Here is an 18,891-nt window from a genome sequence, read left to right on the forward strand (position 1 = left end):
ACGTTGAAGAACCCTGATTGACAAATAGCAGATATACAAGCTCGCAGCGCAGCACCGAGTGCCGCACTGCGAGCTTGTATATCTGCTATTTTTGAAATGTTTTTCTTTTTGCAAGTCTTTGAATGTATCTTTCTAAAAGTGAACATTTGTAACTCGAATATTTGCTTCTGGGTGGTCCCTGGAACAACATATTATGAGATTGGGGATCCGCGGCCAAGCACATGTCATTTTGGGGGTCCTTGACATGACAAAGTTTGAGAACCACTGATTTTGAAAAAGGATTTAGAAGACATTTATAGAATCGGGTCAAACATATTCAAAGACTTGCACATAATTATGTTCACGATTTTTGAAAAAAAAAAGCTCACATACAAAGAGCTTGTTTATCTGCTATTTTTGAAGCGGTGAAAGCCGCTTCCAAGGAGTGGCTTTGTGTGTCCCGTTCATGTCCATATTTGGTCATTTCGGTCCAGAATGAACAGGTTTTATCTGTCCGTACATGTGTGTCCCGTTCATGTCCATATATGGTCATTTCGGTCCAGAATGAACAGGTTTCATCTGTCCGTACATGTGTGTCCCATGTGTGTCCTGTTCATGTCCATATATGGTCATTTCAGTCCAGAATGAACAGGTTTTATCTGTCCCGTACGTCCAGAATATGTGTGTAGTGTCCGTCCCGGTCTGATGATTGGATGATTAAAAATGTCCAATGAGACCATACTTTGAGGATTGGTCAAGCTTCACATGACAATTCGGCCCTCCAGATAAAATCATTCAGAATTCTGAATTCTGAAGCTCTAGAACACATAGAATAAAAGTTCACCGCTTCACTTTGAACCGAATGTATATACAGAGTTCATAGCTCTAGAACACATAGGCACGGTGAAGGCAGCAGAGTGGGTCGTTCGCCAGGCATATGCAGCAGATTCCAGATGAAAACAAGTCACCACCATACACTGATGAAGTTAGTTGTGTCCCTGTTCTTTAAAGGACAACTTTAGTTTTTTACAACAAGGGTTCATATTTTAGATTGCAATTAAAGAATATAAAAGATAAGTGTTAAAATTATTTCATTTACTTCTTTCTATTGTTTTAGAGATTCTCATTTCAGTGGTTGGGGGCATGCGTACAAGTGGCTAAATATGTCATTTTACACAGAATAAGCCCATTCCCAAGATAAAACGCAACCTTTCATGGTTGGATGTGACTTAGGGGGGCTAGAAGTGTTACTGTGAATAGCGATAAAGAAACTGCTGGCTTATTGTGTCTAAAAATACATATTTAGCCACTTGTACGCATGCCCCCATGCGTACGCATGCCCCACATTTTAGCACGGTAAACGCTATAAAACATTAGATCAAAGCAAATGAAAATATTTTAACACTCACTTTTTCTTTTCTCTAATTACAATCTAAAATATGAACCCTTGTTGTAAAAAACTAAAGTTGTCCTTTAAGCTGAGGCTGCACCATATTGCTAAAATGACTATGCTTAACTTACAGAAAGACAACGTGAGACAGAAGCTACCCAAAACGGTCCTTTTTAAAGGCCATTCGCTCAAACTCTGTGTGCACTGCACATACAGAAGCCTAATTTTGGCTTTGAGCCAATGAGCCAAGTAAATTAGAAATTTAAAGGGGAGAACCACCCGTTTTCAATATTGAACTATGTCATTAATATACCTTTGAGTTGGAAATAAGTACTGGAGGATTGATTTTGGGGTTTGTATTGTAAAACCCCCAAATCATCACTTGGAACTTCATACACGGAGCTGACCAACACATCTACGACTGACATCACAAACTCCATATAAGTATAACTATCTCCACTAGGCTTTACATGACGATACCATTGAAACGAATGACTATGATCGTGCTCACTCGGCTTAAACTAGCTTCCCTGACCCCTTTCCGAATTACTGTATATATTCTGGTTTAAGTTCTAGTCGCACCCCACATTAGCGTTCTTGAGGCAGAGGTCATTTTGGTTAAGTTCAAAGCTATTTTTCAGCTGCAAACTCAACTGTAAAGAAGGCTGTCAATTGATCTCACGTCATACAGTCAGAAATCTCCATAGGGATGACAACACGTTGATGTCATACCGTACACAAATGAGCCCTATAACGACCCATATATGGAGAAGGGTTCAGGGAAGCACGAATAAAGCCCTATAAATAGGGGCATCTTCTCACCTCGACTCTTACTCTATCTCCAGGATTGCTGAATCTCATTGCTTATCATCACATCCAACCATCTCAAGACCTTCAGCTAGCTCTCCCAGCAAGACCTCTGAACCTTCCATACGATTCAAGACATCTCGGTTAAGTTCTTACCGGACACCACTGCGGCGGGTCCTAATCCTTGAAACCAGTCCCCCTGGAGAACGAATTCATATCAACAAAAGGATGACCGAACACATCAGCAAAAATGAGCTAAAAAGGAAACTGAAAGCTGAAAAAAAGGCAGCTGAGAAAGGAGCTACAGAGCAGGCGGAGCAGAAGAAGGAATGCCATGATAAAAGAGCTCAATATGACCTTCAGGTGGATGAGGAGACTCTGGAGCCTAATCAATACTTCAAGATCCGTACCCAGGCCATCCAAGCTCTGAAGAGCAAGGGCGAGGACCCTTACCCACATAAATATGATGTGGAAATGTCACTCACAGAATTCATTGAGAAATACAGCCATCTACAGCCTGAAAAGCCGGAGCAGGGAGTACATCTAACGGATGTTATTAAGGTCTCGGGCCGCATCCATGCCAAGAGGGTAGCTGGTGCTAAATTGCTATTCTATGACTTGCGAGGGGAAGGTGTCAAGTTGCAGGTTATGGCAAACTCAAAGTTCTACGAGTCTGAGGAGAAATTTGAAGCCATCAACAACAAGCTGCGACGAGGCGATATCGTCGGCGTACGTGGTAATCCTGGGAAAACAAAGAAAGGAGAGCTGAGCATCATTCCAAAAGAGATGACTCTACTTTCACCCTGTTTGCACATGTTGCCACATCTTCACAGGTCTGGGCTAAAAGACAAGGAGACCAGATTCCGTCAGCGCTACCTGGATCTGATTCTCAACGACTATGTGAGGCAGAAGTTTGTAACGCGTAGCAGAATCATCACCTACCTGCGCAGCTTCCTGGACCAGCTGGGATTCTTGGAGGTCGAGACACCAATGATGAACCAGATTCCTGGCGGAGCAGTGGCTCGTCCTTTTGTTACTCATCACAATGAGCTGGACATGAAGCTCCACATGAGAATTGCACCTGAGCTCTACCACAAGATGCTTGTGGTTGGTGGTTTAGACAGGGTGTATGAGATTGGCCGTCAGTTCAGAAATGAGGGTATTGATCTCACTCATAATCCAGAGTTCACCACCTGTGAATTCTACATGGCCTATGCCGATTACAATGACTTGATGACAATCACAGAGGAACTTCTGTCAGGGATGGTGAAGCACATCACTGGTGGGTACAAGGTAACTTATCATGGTCCAGAGGGAAAGGCCTACGAGATTGACTTCACTCCACCATTCACAAAAGTGTCCATGACACGTGACCTTGCAAAGGAAATGGAAGTTACGTTCCCTCATCCCGAAACCTATGACAGTGACAAGACTCGCAAATTCTTTGACGAGCTGTGTGCCCAAAGAGGAGTGGAATGTCCTCCCCCCAGAACCACTGCCCGCCTCCTCGACAAGTTGGTGGGAGAATTCCTCGAAGTCAAGTGCGTCAACCCCACCTTCATCCGTGACCATCCTCAAATCATGAGCCCTCTCGCAAAAGGACACCGGACGGACAAAGGCCTGACCGAGCGCTTCGAGCTCTTTGTGATGAGGAAGGAGATCTGCAATGCCTACACGGAGTTGAACGATCCTGTCAGGCAGAGGGAGCTCTTTGAGCAGCAGGCCAAGGCCAAAGCTGAGGGTGATGATGAGGCTATGTGCATCGACGAAACCTTCTGCACAGCACTAGAATATGGTCTGCCACCAACTGCCGGTTGGGGTATGGGCATTGATCGTCTCACCATGTTCCTCACAGACTCGAACAACATCAAGGAGGTTCTGCTCTTTCCGGCCATGAAGCCCGACGACAACGTCTGCGGCAAGAGCTGTCAGAGCGTGCCTGGGGCACATGGTAGTGGTCCAAGCACCTAGGCCAGGGACGTGCTGGCCATTGGGAAAAACGGGACAACTCCCGAACGGCCGGTTCATTCCCGGCCGGTCCAGGCCGGTCCAGGTCGTTCCATTTTGGGGGCTGGGCGGCCAACAAAGTAAATCGTCACTGTCGGGCAGAAACCTCGTATCTCCAAGTTTCAAAGTTATACATTTTTTCGCAAAGCAAAGCCCTGCTTCATCATACAAGGCCGTCGCACAAAAGTAGTGAAAACAGCAGATCTAAAAGCACACAACGCCTCGCGGTGCGAGGCGTTGTGTGCTTGTAGATCGGCTGTTTTCACTAGTTTAAATCATTTTTAAAATGATAAATACAAAACAAACGGTTTTGGACATACAAGGTTTCCACTCGACAACGACAAAATATAACTCATGTACAGTAATTGGCCCACTGGCTTGTCACTTGTCATGATCTGAAATGGCAAATCTTTTAGTAGCAGCAGCGCTATAGAGAGAGATCTCTCTATAGCGCTCAAGGAGGATTCGTTTTAAATCGGCGGAACTATGCCCCTGAGCAAGACAGAAATAATGAGTTGTTCAACTCATAAACTAAAAGTAAAATAAATTCCTCAATCGAGAAGATGGAGGACGTCGCCCCGGTTTTAGCTACCGCAGAGGCTTCCGCTCCCCCAGTGAAGGCAGAAGCGAGGAGGAGAAGGAGGAGGAAAACCGCAAAGGCGGCGGCGGGTCCCAAGAGAAGGGTCAGACGCAGGAGGAGGACCTCGGCTGCGTTCGTGAGGCCCGGGAGAAGGAGGAGACGCGCAGCTGCAGCCGCAACGACCACCAGGAGACGCAGAAGATCCACCTGGCGTCGCAGGAGGCCCGTGCCAAAAACGGTGAGGTGAGGAGAAGGAGAAGAAGGCGCGCCGTATCGGCTGAGTAAGCATCCATGTTGGAGGAAGATGAAACTAGGGATTGTTATTCTTTCTTCGATAATGCCATCGATTACTTTGATTCATGAAGTATTTAGAATTGTTTTGATCTATCAGCGAACCAATTAACGCAGAAGGTCCACCATGCGTCGCAGGAGAACCGCAAGAAGGGCAGTAGGGCTGTCACAATTATTACATTATTATCGTCTAATCGTGACTTTTTGACATAATCGTGATTATTTTTCATTTTTTCCATGTTGAAAAATGTTCTTATATTTAAAGAAAAAAGTCAAAAATAGTGGAAATAGCAGATCTACAAGCTCACAACACGTCGCGATGCGACGCGTTGTGAGCTTGTAGATCGGCTATTTCTTTTTTAAGTATAAAGTTGTAAAATATGTCAGTAATTTCTTTGTATATTTAGGTTACCGGTATGTGTCATATCTACCATGTGCAACTTAAAAGCCTAAAAGCCAAACAGATGTAATTGTCAACGACAAAAACACAATTAAATCGTTAATCGCAATTATTTGAGGGACAAATAATAGTCATGTCAAATGTCATAATCGTGACAGCCCTAAAGGACAGCGCCAAAAAAGCAAGTGAGGAGAAGGAGAGGAATAATAAGGCATGCCCTATCGGCTGAGTAAGCATCCATATTGGAGGCTGAAACTATGGATTGTTTTCTTTCTTTGATAATACCGTCGATTACTTTGTTTGATTAAGCAATTTGAATTGTTTTGATGCATCAGCAAACCGATTAACCGTTTATTTATTTATTTTATGCTTTGTTGCGTGGCGGTGGTGTGTGGAAATAGACGATTTAGAAGCTCGTAACTTGTGAGCTTGTTGTGAGCTTGTAAATCGTTTTCACAATTTTCTATTTTTTAATCACTATTTTTGAAGCGGTGAAAGCCGCCTCCCGTTCATGTCCATATATGGTCATTCCAGTCCAGAATGAACAGGTTTTATCTGGAGTGGCTTTGTGTGTCCCGTTCATGTCCATATATGGTCATTTCAGTCCAGAATGAACAGGTTTTATCTGTCCCGTACATCCAGAATATGTGTGTAACGTCCGTCCTGTTGCTACTTGCTACAGAATTGAGGATTGGTCAAGCTTCACATGGCAATTCAGCCCTCCAGATAAAATCATTCATTCATTCAGAATTGGAAGAATGTATAGATCACAGAGTTCATAGCTCTAGAACACATAGAATAAAAGTTCACCGCTTCAATTCGAACCGAGGTTTGATTTTTTTAATAGTTAAAGGGGAAGACCACCCATTTTCAATAATGAACTATGTCATTAACTCATATGCTGCCTAAAAAATACCCCTTTGTACTCCCCTCTGCCATGCCCGTGAATCCCTTAAATGTAATAAAAATTAATAAAAAAAAAAATATTTTATTTTTATTATTTTTTTTCCCGGAACTAATGTTTCGTGATCATCGTTTCTACACGGACACATTATTGAGCGGACCAGTTTAACATTGAACCCCTAAACCGGAAGTCCGGTCGGTCGTCTATTTTGGCCCGTCAGCTTACTGTGTGAAGTCAACGGCTTACAGATGGAGAACGGATTGATCAATTTTCAATGTTTCAACGGATTTGAGAAGCTGATGGATTACGCGAACGCACGATGCATAGCAGTGTCCGATCGCGCACGATGGGAATTGGATGAGCGCCCGCGTTAACAGGTAGGAGAAGCAAGCAGTGAGCGACATAGAGAAATCTGCGGGATTCACGGCCATCGCAGCATATGAGTTAATATACCTTAGAGGAGTTGTGTGGAAATAGAAAAAAGTTCCCCCTCTTCTGTGTTGCCTAGAACTGGAGGATTGATTTTGGGGTTTGTATTGTAAATTACAACTTGATGACATCACACATTGTAATTTACAATACAAACCCCAAAATCAATCCTCCAGTTCTAGGCAACACAGAAGGGGGGGAACTTTTTTTCTGTTTCCACACAACTCTTCTATATTAATGACATATTTCAATATTGAAAATGGGTGGTCTTCCCTTTTAAAGCATAAAATAATGGTTAAAGTGGTTGAAATCTCAAGTGGCACAGATTTGCGTTCAGGCCTATAAATGGGTCAAGCTATACACTTGTATTATTATGTTTTACATATCGTCACTGTCGGGCAGAAACCTCGTATCTCCAAGTTTCAAATTTGTATATTTTTTTTCGCAAAGTAAAGCCCTGCTTCATCATAAAAGGCCGTCGCACAAAGGTAGTGAAAACAGCAGATCTACAAGCACACAACGCCTCGCGGGGTGTGCTTGTAGATCGGCTGTTTTCACTAGTTTAAATCCTTTTTTAAATGATAAACACAAAACGAACGGTTTTGGACATACAAGGTTTTCACCCGACAACGACGATATGGATTGTACTGTGTATTGACCTGCAGGACAGTGGGCCTGTGCTTGGTGGACAGCATGTGGGCCAGTCTCTGTGTATTGACCAGTGTTGATTTTGTCGACTAAAAACTATGACGAAAAATGTTTGTCGACTGTGTTTTTTTCACTGACGAAAACGAAATAAAAACTAAGCTCTGATGACTAAAACTAAGACTAAATATATTGACAATTTTGTCAACAAAATAAAAACTAGACAAAAACGTTAGGGAGGGACTAGCGCTGAAGAGAGTCACTTTATGTTTGGTTGCTCTCAGGTGAGCGCGACGCGTTGTGAGCTTGTAGATCGGCTATTTTCAGCACGCAGCCAAGTGTAATTACGATACCATCAAGGCCTGCCAAAATACATTTTAGTTGACTAAATCAACTGTAGATTTAGTCGCCTAAAATTAGACTAAAACTTTTCAGGTGACTAAATTATGACTAAAACTAAATGACATTTTATTCAAAAGACTATGACTAAAACTAAATCAAATTTGCCTGTCAAAAACAACACTGGTACTGACCTGCAGGACAGTGGGCCTGTGCTTGGTGGACAGCATGTGAGCATAGGCGGCGGGTGAGCCAAACGTTTGGGGAGGCTATGTTTTTTTTTTTTCTTCAATACTAGGCTACTCCACAACATCTCGGATGCAAATATTGTATTTTTACTCCACTACAATTATATGAAAACATAGCTACTAGTTACTTTGCAGATGTAAATTATTATATTATAAAACAAATTAGGCTATAAAACAACGTTTTATAGACTATTTGAAAATAGCCAATCTACAAGCTCACAACGCGCTGCGCTATGACACGTTGTGAGCCTATATGCCATCACTTTCGTAGCCAACTTTTATCCAAGTGCATTTTGAATTCCGGACTTTAACTTGTAACAAAGTATTTCAATAATGCAGTAGGCTATTGATACTTTTACCCAAGTAAAAAATCGGAGTAGCCTACGTTTTCCTCCACTGAGAACCGAGAGACGGAGACTGCGCTCAATGAGTAGGCTTACTAGGCTATGATGACATCAGCTGCAGCCATCATCAAGCCTAATTTATCTCTGTCCCGCGATGATGTTGCGTGCAGAGAATAGCAGACCTCCAAGCTCAGAGTCACACCGGGCACATCTGCGACGCGATGTGAGTGTGTAGGATACTGTATGACTGAAGCTTGTACAGCCAGCTGTTCTCAGCGCCGCGGCCGTCTATATAAGGCTGCGTGCGTAGCCTTATATACGCGCCGCCTATGCATGTGGGCCAGTCTCTGTGTACTGACCTGCAGGACAGTGGGCCTGTGCTTGTTGAACAGCACGTGGGCCAGTCTCTGTGTACTGACCTGCAGGACAGTGGGCCTGTGCTTGTTGAACAGCATGTGGGCCAGTCTCTGTGTACTGACCTGCAGGACAGTGGGCCTGTGCTTGTTGGACAGCACGTGGGCCAGTCTCTGTGTACTGACCTGCAGGACAGTGGGCCTGTGCTTGTTGAACAGCATGTGGGCCAGTCTCTGTGTACTGACCTGAAGGACAGTGGGCCTGTGCTTGTTGAACAGCATGTGGGCCAGTCTCTGTGTACTGACCTGCAGGACAGTGGGCCTGTGCTTGTTGGACAGCATGTGGGCCAGTCTCTGTGTACTGACCTGCAGGACAGTGGGCCTGTGCTTGTTGAACAGCATGTGGGCCAGTCTCTGTGTACTGACCTGCAGGACAGTGGGCCTGTGCTTGTTGAACAGCATGTGGGCCAGTCTCTGTGTACTGACCTGCAGGACAGTGGGCCTGTGCTTGTTGAACAGCACGTGGGCCAGTCTCTGTGTACTGACCTGCAGGACAGTGGGCCTGTGCTTGTTGGACAGCACGTGGGCCAGTCTCTGTGTACTGACCTGCAGGACAGTGGGCCTGTGCTTGTTGAACAGCATGTGGGCCAGTCTCTGTGTACTGACCTGCAGGACAGTGGGCCTGTGCTTGTTGAACAGCACGTGGGCCAGTCTCTGTGTACTGACCTGCAGGACAGTGGGCCTGTGCTTGTTGAACAGCATGTGGGCCAGTCTCTGTGTACTGACCTGCAGGACAGTGGGCCTGTGCTTGTTGAACAGCACGTGGGCCAGTCTCTGTGTACTGACCTGCAGGACAGTGGGCCTGTGCTTGTTGAACAGCATGTGGGCCAGTCTCTGTGTACTGACCTGCAGGACAGTGGGCCTGTGCTTGTTGAACAGCACGTGGGCCAGTCTCTGTGTACTGACCTGCAGGACAGTGGGCCTGTGCTTGTTGAACAGCATGTGGGCCAGTCTCTGTGTACTGACCTGCAGGACAGTGGGCCTGTGCTTGTTGAACAGCACGTGGGCCAGTCTCCGGGGCATCTTCCTGACCACCGTGGGGACGATGAGGAGACACGCCCCCGAGGACAGGGCCAGAAACATCTCCACCACGGAGGGGTCAAAGGTCAACGGGGAGGCCAAGAAAACCACGTCCTCTGCACTCATCTGGAACAAGGTTCTGGTACAAAGAAAAGGGATCTTAACATTTTAAAGTACAGGTGTGGAACTGTGTGTTGTCAGGACTGTCAACGTCATGCCATTTGATAGCCGGGGAGCCACAGGCCCAAAAGCTCAAAGAACAGGGTTTTACCTGTGACGTCATGACATACTTTTTATTTTTTCTATTCATTTGGTCATTAAGGTACACAGAATGAGAGGCCTGCTCTGTCGGAAACATTGCGAAAAAAGGTTATGGCCATTTATATTCACTGTCCCATCGACTTCACTATACAGGAAAAAACACACCAAAATACATATGCTTTAAGTAGCATGTGAGGCTTCAAACTAGGGGTCCTTGATGATTCTGAATCCATTGCAAGCATTTGTTTTGCATGAAAAACATTCCTTGGGCTGGAAAACGGACCAACAAATCGGTGAAAAGTGATGACTCATCACTTTTCACCTTTTTGAGAGGCTGAAATCTAGTCCAAGGAATGTTTTTCATGCTAAACAATGCCATGGATTCAGGATCATCAAGAACCCCTAGTTTGATGCCTCACATGCTACTTAAAGCATATTTATTTTTGGTGTTTAGTGAAGTCAATGGGAAACCTTTTTTCGCAATGTTTCCGACAGAGCAGGCCTCTCATTCTGTGTACCTTATTGACCAAATTAGTAGAAAAAAACTCAAATTAAAAGTATGTCATGACGTCACAGGTCCTCTAAAATGTTGGGCCTGTGGCTCCCCGGCTATTAGTTGTCATCATACACATAATTAATTGTGATTAATGATTGCCTTTTGAACATTGGAACATACAGTTAGCCTATGAACACAAATTACATTTGTTTTTAGGCTTTGTAAGCAGAAAGAAATGGCACAAGGCAAATATGACAACCCTAACCCCAAATATACAAAGAAACAACTGACTGGAACCAATAGTACAAAATAACTAGACTACTATGGCCAAAACGTAATTATTTAATACTTTCAACAAGTGAAAAATATCTAAAATGTAATTATCTATCTACACAATTTTAGCCATTGTAGATTCTACAAGCTCACAACGTGTCGCACTGCAATATACTGTGAGCTTGTAGACTGATATTTCCACTATTTTTTTTTTAATAAATAAAAATAAATAGCATCTAAAAACCAAAATAGGAACACCAGGTTGAAAGAGCTGTTTTTATACAGAAGAACGGAAAACGATCTAACGATTATCTAAAAATATTTACCGTTAGTTCAAATAAATTGCGATCAGGTGATGGGTTATGTAATAACCGTGACAAAGGCCTTACTGTGTTTGGAACCAACCTGAGATGTAGTATGTTGGGAACGATACACTTGTGTGGCACCCTCACAGTCTTTGGAAGCCCTGTTGTTCCAGAGGTGTGGAGCACATAGGCCAAGTCCTCTTGTCCAGGGTGTCCAGGGTCCTTGGCTTTAGATTGCGCTGTTCCTTTGTGGTCTGCAACGGAAGCTGCTGCCAGCAGCTGGACTCGTACGAGGGTCAGGTTGTAGCTGGACATCTTCACACAAACCTCCATCACCATTAGTTCAGAGAAGGCTGTCTGGAACCGCTTGGGGAGGAAAGTAGAAACAAAACATTCAACCGATTTAGGGGGCAATATATCCATGTTTTATTGATTGTCAGACATCTATGATGTCAGATGTCAGTCATCTCCATATTCTGGGAAAATATGGCCACATTTTGTCCAGCTTAACCCATTAAAACCGGGAAAGCATCAGTGTCATTTTAGATTTTTCTCTCACAATCTCACAACATGTAAGATTGTAGTAATGCATGCAAGCAACTTAATGTTGCTATACTGTATAAAGCAGTGGTTCTCAACCTTTTCAGGCAGCGACCCCCAAAATAATCATATTTTAACTGGGGACCCCCCCACCCTGACGAACACTAAGAGTTGAGGCATTACATTTCATATAACATGGTTATCTTCTATCTATAAATGCGAGAAGTCTCTGCGTGTGTGTCTGTAATCCGCGTATCTCGAGAACCGTTCGTCCCACCGGCTTCAGATTCGGCACGCGTGTTCCCCGCCGCGGCACAGAGTGCAGTGCCAGGCCTCGACCCGACCCGACGCGCGGTTTTCCCGAACCGGCGCGAAACGTTCGGAATCTCCTTATGCGGGCTGATTGTTGACATCAGGCTGTTCCGGAGGAAATCGGCGCAAGCGCTGACTCATTGTGAGATTTGTGACATCACCTCATAAAAGGCTCTGACATCACGTACGCCACATGAGTCAACAAAAAATCTCTGTGAGTGTGTATGTATGTATGTAATCCGCGTATCTCGAGAACCGTTCGTCCCACCGGCACGCGCGTTCTCCATATATGGGAATAAAATGAATGCCCGTATGCGGAGCTGAAGTCTGACATCAGAGTTTTCCGCAACCGGTACTGTGTGTGCAGAGATCTTCATATATGGGCATAAGTGGACAAAGACAAACAGATGGTCAAAACGGGTCCTATGACAACAGGTATATTGGGGTTTGCATTAAAGGGTGGGGCATTCATGGGGTTTGCATTAAAGGGTGGGGCATTCATTCCCTATTTCAAATTCGGCACGCGCGTTCCCCACCGCAGCAGGTAGTGCAGTGCTCGGCCTCGACCCGACCCGATACACGATTTTCTGGAACCAGCACGAAAGGTTCGGATTCTGATGTCTGACATCCGGATTTTCCGGAACTGGCACTGTGTCTGCATAGATCTCCATATATGGGCATAAAATGGATGCAGACAGACAGATACAGATATCTCCATATATGGGCATAAATGGACACAGGCAAACAGATGGTCAAAGATCTCCATATATGGGCATAAAGTGGACGCAGACAGACAGATACAGATATCTCCATATATGGGCATAAATGGACACAGGCAAACAGATGGTCAAAACGGGTCCTATGACAACAGGTATAATGGGGTTTGCATTAAGTTTGTCTCCTCCTCCATCTGTTTGTCTGTGTCCCTTTATTCCCATTATGGAGATCTCTGTATCTGTCTGTGCCTCCGACTGTGTTGCAGACACAGTGCCGGTTCCCTCTTTAATGCAAACCCCATTATACCTGTTGTCATAGGACCCGTTTTGACCATCTGTTTGAAAAAGCGACAGAGATCTCATATATGGGCATAAAATGGACGCAGATAAACAGATATCTCCATATATGGCATATATGGGCATACAATGGACGCAGAATCACAAAGTTCTCCATATACGGGCATAAAAGGGACACAGACAGACAGATACAGAGATCTCCATATATGGGCATAAAATGGACGCAGATAGACAGATATCTCCATATATGGGCATATAATGGACCCAGAACTATAACTGCAGTGATCTCTATATGGACATAAAATGGACGCCGACAGACAGACATATACAGATATCTCCATATATGGGCATAAATGGACACAGGCAGACAGATGGTCAAAACGGGTCCTATGAAAACAGGTATAATGGGGTTTGCATTAAAGGGCGGGGCATTCATTCCCTATTTACATTGTTCCGAGTTGGCCAGGTCGCCGACTAGACGCTCGGGCGGCCCAGCTTCTAGTATTGTAAAAAATAGCAGATCGACGTCCTTTCCTCTTCTTCCTCTAATATTTGACAAAGAGCTATTAAAAAGTCCTTAAATTGTCAGTTTAGAAATGTGTAGATACCCTCTATAATATATACTTATACTGTATGTTGGTCTGCTTACTGTTGAGTGAGAAAAGAGAATGAAGCTAAACATCTGGGGACCCCCCCCCAAAATAATTTGGGGACCCCTCTGGGGGTCCCGACCCACAGGTTGAGAACCACTGGTATAAACAACACAAAAAGGGGATTCTGGATTGAAAGCTATAGTCACGTATTGTTGTTCCAGGTCTAAATAGGATTGGTTACCGGTAATCACAATTTTACAAATACGTATACAATAGACTTAACTACTAGTAAGACACCCTAAGGGAGAGAAGTACATACTGTAGGCGCGTGCACGCAACCACCTGGGTGACAGCAGACTGCTGGGCAAGTGCTGACACTTTGGCATGGGATCGCACAGACCTGGTTGGTTGTTTAAGAAACCTCTTTTTGTTTTATTGTCAAGTTAAATAAAGTAGCCAACCTCCAACAGATCACTTTGCAGAGCACAGAACTGTAATCCACACTGGGTCATAACGCGGGCTGACAGGAGTACTGGGCCATCTGGATCAAATGGTACGTAGGCAGCAGGCAACTGGAGGATTCTGTCAAAGAAAATCATGTTAGTTGTTGGTCCACTGTATCCATGCACGCACACACACACATGCACAGTTGCACACATAAGGGGAACACACACTGGACTATGTTTTGACGCGCCGCCTCCGCGCGCCTCCGCGCCGCGTCAAAACATACGGCCCCATTATTTTCAATGAACTAACCCACACCGGCGCCGTCAGACGCGCGCAGCCGCGGGTCTGCCGCGCCGATACGCAGCTGTTCTATTTTTCCAGCGTTGCCGCGCGGTGAACATGTTCTCCCATGCTTCTCCCCACCGGGGAAATGGATGTGCTGTGTGGCAGCGCGCCGCATCCAGTTGGGGTTACCGCGCGGCACTTCACGTGCGTCGATACCGCGATGTGACGCTGCGCAGCCGTCCGCGTTCAGTGTGTGCTCCCCTATACACTTTTGTCTCTATTCAAGAATCTTTGGCATAAAGCAAATTACATTCCTGATACTGCACATTGTAATCGTCCGGTCCCACCCTGTTGTTTTTGTCTCTCCAGTAAATCACAACCTCAAAGGAAAGATTTGATGACATTCCAACATCCATAATAAAAAGTACAGAGACATGCCAACATGAATACACAGATTACACACCGTCACTCAAGTGCATGACCACACACACGCACTCACACAGTATATTACCAGTAAGACTCCCTAATCGGGAGATAAGCGACCGTTGGTCGCTTATCTCCACAAATAGGCCAAAAGTTTGTTTTACCAATTATCAAGACATACGGGCAGTTGACAGTTTGCCATGGTTACTCATTGAAGTTGAATCTCCATATATGGAGATAACCTACGCATCACACTAAGTCTGACCTCACCAGCCCATATTTGGGCATGAGCAACTTATGTCTCCATATATGGAGATATGATGACATCACACAGTCCTCAGCCGATGATGTGGCGTGATGTCATACAATACACAAACGAGCCCTACAGTATAAAGGGGCAATTCTTGCCAGGAAAGAAGCATTTCTTCGACTCAGACCTTATCGCCAGGGTTGGCTTATAGCAGCTGTCGGTAGATAATGCCGGTCTTATATAAGGGTCATTTGTGTACGGTGTGATGTCATACTGATGTCAGCAGTGTGATGTCATACTGATGCGGAGATATGAGCAGGGCAAAGGTGTGACGTGTGTGACGTGACGGACGTGACGGACGGCCGGTGGAGGTTTTGATACTAAACTGCGACCTTACGGTCGCAACAAAGACACAAATGTTATACTATAATCTATGTGGTTTGAGGTTGAATTCATGATTTTTACTAAATAGATTTTCATTTGGAAATAAGTTTCAATGTTCTTTTTTTTTAAGATCTTTTGGGACTTTTTAAGCCTTTATTGACAGGACAGTAGCCTGACAGGAAAGGGGAGAGAGAGATGGGGAGTGACAAGCAGCAAAGGCCATCAGGATTGGGACTCAAACCCGCGACACGCTGCCAGGCACCAGAGCCAGTTATGCGCCTGGACCGATAGGCCAGCAGGCGCCCCTGTAAAATCAAGTTGACAAATTTGTACCAAAAACAGATCAGATCTAATTTTGTGGCACCATTAGAAGTAAGCCATTTACCATTCGAGGTCGTGGGTTGTTGGCTGATTTACCACTGTTTCAGTGAAACTGCTTTTCTACCACTTTTTCCATATAAATGAAAGAAAACACTGTTGTAACTTGCAAGGATCTTTAGTTACAATTTTTTCAGTGGGCGGGGTCCATGAGCCAACTCAAGGTTGTTGGCCTATTTACCACTGTTTTAAAACCAATCCGAATCCAGTATTTGAACATGTGACTATAGAAGAAATGCTAGGAAATTGGTTTTAAAACAGAGATACCAGTACCAGTGAGAACCGAAACATTGTGTTAAATTGTAAACTCACCCCAGAATCCAGACGGGCAGATATAAATCGGTATGACAGTATAATCCAACCACTCCTCCATGTCCAGCACAGTGTCTCCGCAGGACACGTGACAAGGTGTCCCCAAGCTCTACGAGCTCTCTGTACGACAGAGACACCGAGCTCCCGGAGCCACTGTCGAATGTCACCGCTGCTCTGGTGTCACCGTGCAGCGCGACAGCTCCGCCCACCAGATCCTGAAGCTTCTTCACATCCATCTCCTCCCGGGTGGGTGGGTCAACACCATGTGTTCTTTACGTCCATCTAGGGGTGGGCGATATGGTGATAAATATCGTTGAGAGACCATACAATGTCTCCACGATATGCCTTTTCAGAGACATCGTATATATCGTGATACAATGAGGGAGACTTATAAAGAATCCTGTTGAATTGTTAATACAGAAATCCATTGTAGAATTCATTTAAACCTGCATTTTGTTTTAAATCAGTAGTTCTCAAACGTTACAATGTCAAGGTTTCCCCTTAAGGTTTCCCCAAATGGTTTCATTTGTATACTGTCAGAGTTACATACTTGTAAGGATCAATTTAGACCTCCCAAAAGGAACCCAGAGAGTCCCTGGACCCCTCTTTGATGACCACTGGTCAAAATGGTCTGTTACTCCTTTTTCTTTTAGTTTTGTAACCTTGCGTTGTACGGTTAAAAAGTAACTTGAAAAGTAACCATAAAAACCAACATGAAAAAGAATTGTGATAAGATCGTGTATCGTGATACAGCTTGGAAAAATACTGTGATATTGTATTTTTCCATATCGCCCACCCCTACACGCATCAGCTCCTGGGTGGGTCAACACCATGGGTGCGTTCGGAAACCCGCACCGGGTGTGTGCTCGGTGTAGTGAGTGCAGTGGGCGTGTCGTTGGATAGTGCGTTCAGTGTGGCTTATTTACGAACGACCAGTTTTAAGAGGCAGCTGTGTGCTTTTTCAGTAGCCTAAACTTTCTGAAAAGCAGCAGTTGCTAAGTATGCTAACGTAACGTTGCTATTGAAAGGAGATGTAATTCATAACATTGGCACACCTGCTAATAGTTTACATCTTTATGCGTGTGAAACTATCAAGCCCAAACGACCAATTAAGCTGCAAGTGCTGTATTTTGCGGTAATTTCCTCCATTGTTCACAGCTGAGAAGCATTCGAGACACGGCCATGAAAACCAACCAATCAGAACACCGAACCACCGCACCACACCGCCTAACCCCATCCTCTGAGTAGGGTTGGCGAGTGCATGCACTCAACACACCAGTGCGCCGCGCACTGGATTTCCGAACGACAACGCACCAAGTGCACCGAATAAACGAACGACAACATGGCACACCAGTGCGTTGAGTGCGCATTTCCGAACGCGCCCCATGTGTGACAGCTCTCACCACCATCCATCTCCTCCTGGGTGCTGGTGGACCACCATGGAGTGTGGACACTCAGCTCAGACTAGATCCTGTGATCCTGAAAAACAGGGATTAAAGCAAAGTCAAACCAAGTTAGAAGTGAGCGGTGGTGTGTGTGTGTGTGTGTGTGTGTGTGTGTGTGTGTGTGTGTGTGTGTGTGTGTAGCAGTTCATTTCAGGGTTGTGCGTGTGTGTGTGTGTGTGTGTGTGTGTGCGTGTGTGTAGATAGATACCGTTATTATCCCAAGGGGGAAAATCAGTCGCCCAGAGGCAGCGCAGCAGTTTTAAGGTTTACAAAGTTACAAATAAGTATGATCATGTAAAAAGTGTGTGTGCTTGTGTGTGTGTGTGTGTGTGTGTGTGTGTGTGTGTGTGTGTGTGTGTGTGTGTGTGTGTGTGTGTGTGTGTGTGTGTGACGCAACAGCGCCCCTTGGTCACCTACACAGGCGAATACAGGAAAGGTCGACCTCGACCCAAACTCAAGGGTCTGTGGCCTTAAGCTAGATGCAGATTGCAGAATAGACCGAAATCTAATCTTTGCTTCTGGGGGTCCCTGGAACAAAATATTTTGCGATAGGGGTCCATCCGTGGAACAAAATATTTTGAGATGGGGGTCCGTGGCAAAAAACACATTTTGGGGGTCCTTCCTTAACCACTGATAGGCACATTCTAAAAATGTCAAACTTTGTCATGTCAAGGACCCCCAGAATGATATGTATTCGGCCACGGACCCCCATCGCAAAATATTTTGTTCCAGGGACCCCCAGAAGCAATCTCATCTGTCATTTGTGAAACGAAACAACATGAAAGAAGACCCCCCCCCCCCCCCGACCTTATAACTCTATGGTCCCGACCCAGTGTTGGGGAACCACTATCAGTGATTAGAAACAGTAGGCATGTAACGAAATACAAATGTAGTTAATAGTACACATTAGATCCTGTAGGTTCTTACACGTGTCTTCTGGTGTATGTGTCACCATGCCGTTGACACCGACCTCATCATCAGACCACAAGATCCTGCAGGTTCTTCACATGATATATCAGTCAAGATGGGAAATGATGGAGAAGCGACTTGCTCCTGTAATGGTAAACAATAAGCAGGGCAGAGATTCGTACTGAAGATGTGCTTCTTTCAGGTCTGTCTGACTACTACTCTGTGTGTACGGAAGCTGTGCAACTCTCTCGTCTGAAATAGCAGATCTACAAGCTCACAAGGCGTCGCACCATGACGTATTGTGAGCTTGTAGATCTTCTATTTTCAGAGCGCAACACCAGCTCTGAACCAATCAGGGCATGAGTTACTCTGGGTATTGTCGTCAGCCAATCACAGCACAGCACTGCCAGTTTACAAGTAGGATCTGTAATGGCTGAGTGTCTCCTGTAGGAGGAGCCAGAGGCTGCGG

The 18,891-nt window shown here is 44.9% G+C and overlaps 2 protein-coding genes across 2 annotated transcripts in view; one reads left to right on the top strand and one right to left on the bottom strand.

Moving 5' to 3' along the window:
• The window catches only part of aasdh (aminoadipate-semialdehyde dehydrogenase), an 83,880-nt gene extending 65,408 nt beyond the window's left edge, over positions 1 to 18,472 (bottom strand). Inside the window, exons 1-6 of the mRNA XM_080726996.1 lie at positions 18,441 to 18,472; positions 17,472 to 17,547; positions 16,069 to 16,350; positions 14,051 to 14,171; positions 11,232 to 11,497; positions 9,743 to 9,935 (exon numbers count right to left, since the gene is read on the bottom strand). Coding sequence (XP_080583122.1) covers positions 9,743 to 9,935; positions 11,232 to 11,497; positions 14,051 to 14,171; positions 16,069 to 16,304 — 816 coding nt within the window. The 5' untranslated portion in view covers positions 16,305 to 16,350; positions 17,472 to 17,547; positions 18,441 to 18,472. The remainder of the gene's footprint in view (positions 1 to 9,742; positions 9,936 to 11,231; positions 11,498 to 14,050; positions 14,172 to 16,068; positions 16,351 to 17,471; positions 17,548 to 18,440) is intronic.
• LOC308297893 (lysine--tRNA ligase-like) lies at positions 2,405 to 5,048 on the top strand (the record flags this gene model as incomplete). Its single annotated transcript, XM_080741457.1, has 2 exons — positions 2,405 to 4,127; positions 4,747 to 5,048. The coding sequence occupies 2 exons, from the start codon at positions 2,405 to 2,407 to the stop codon at positions 5,046 to 5,048; spliced, it is 2,025 nt and encodes a 674-aa protein (XP_080597583.1).
• Positions 18,473 to 18,891: the final 419 nt, after the last annotated feature.

Source organism: Nannobrachium achirus, assembly GCF_963921795.1.
Source record: "Nannobrachium achirus genome assembly, chromosome: 1".
Classification (NCBI taxonomy): Eukaryota; Metazoa; Chordata; class Actinopteri; order Myctophiformes; family Myctophidae; genus Nannobrachium; species Nannobrachium achirus.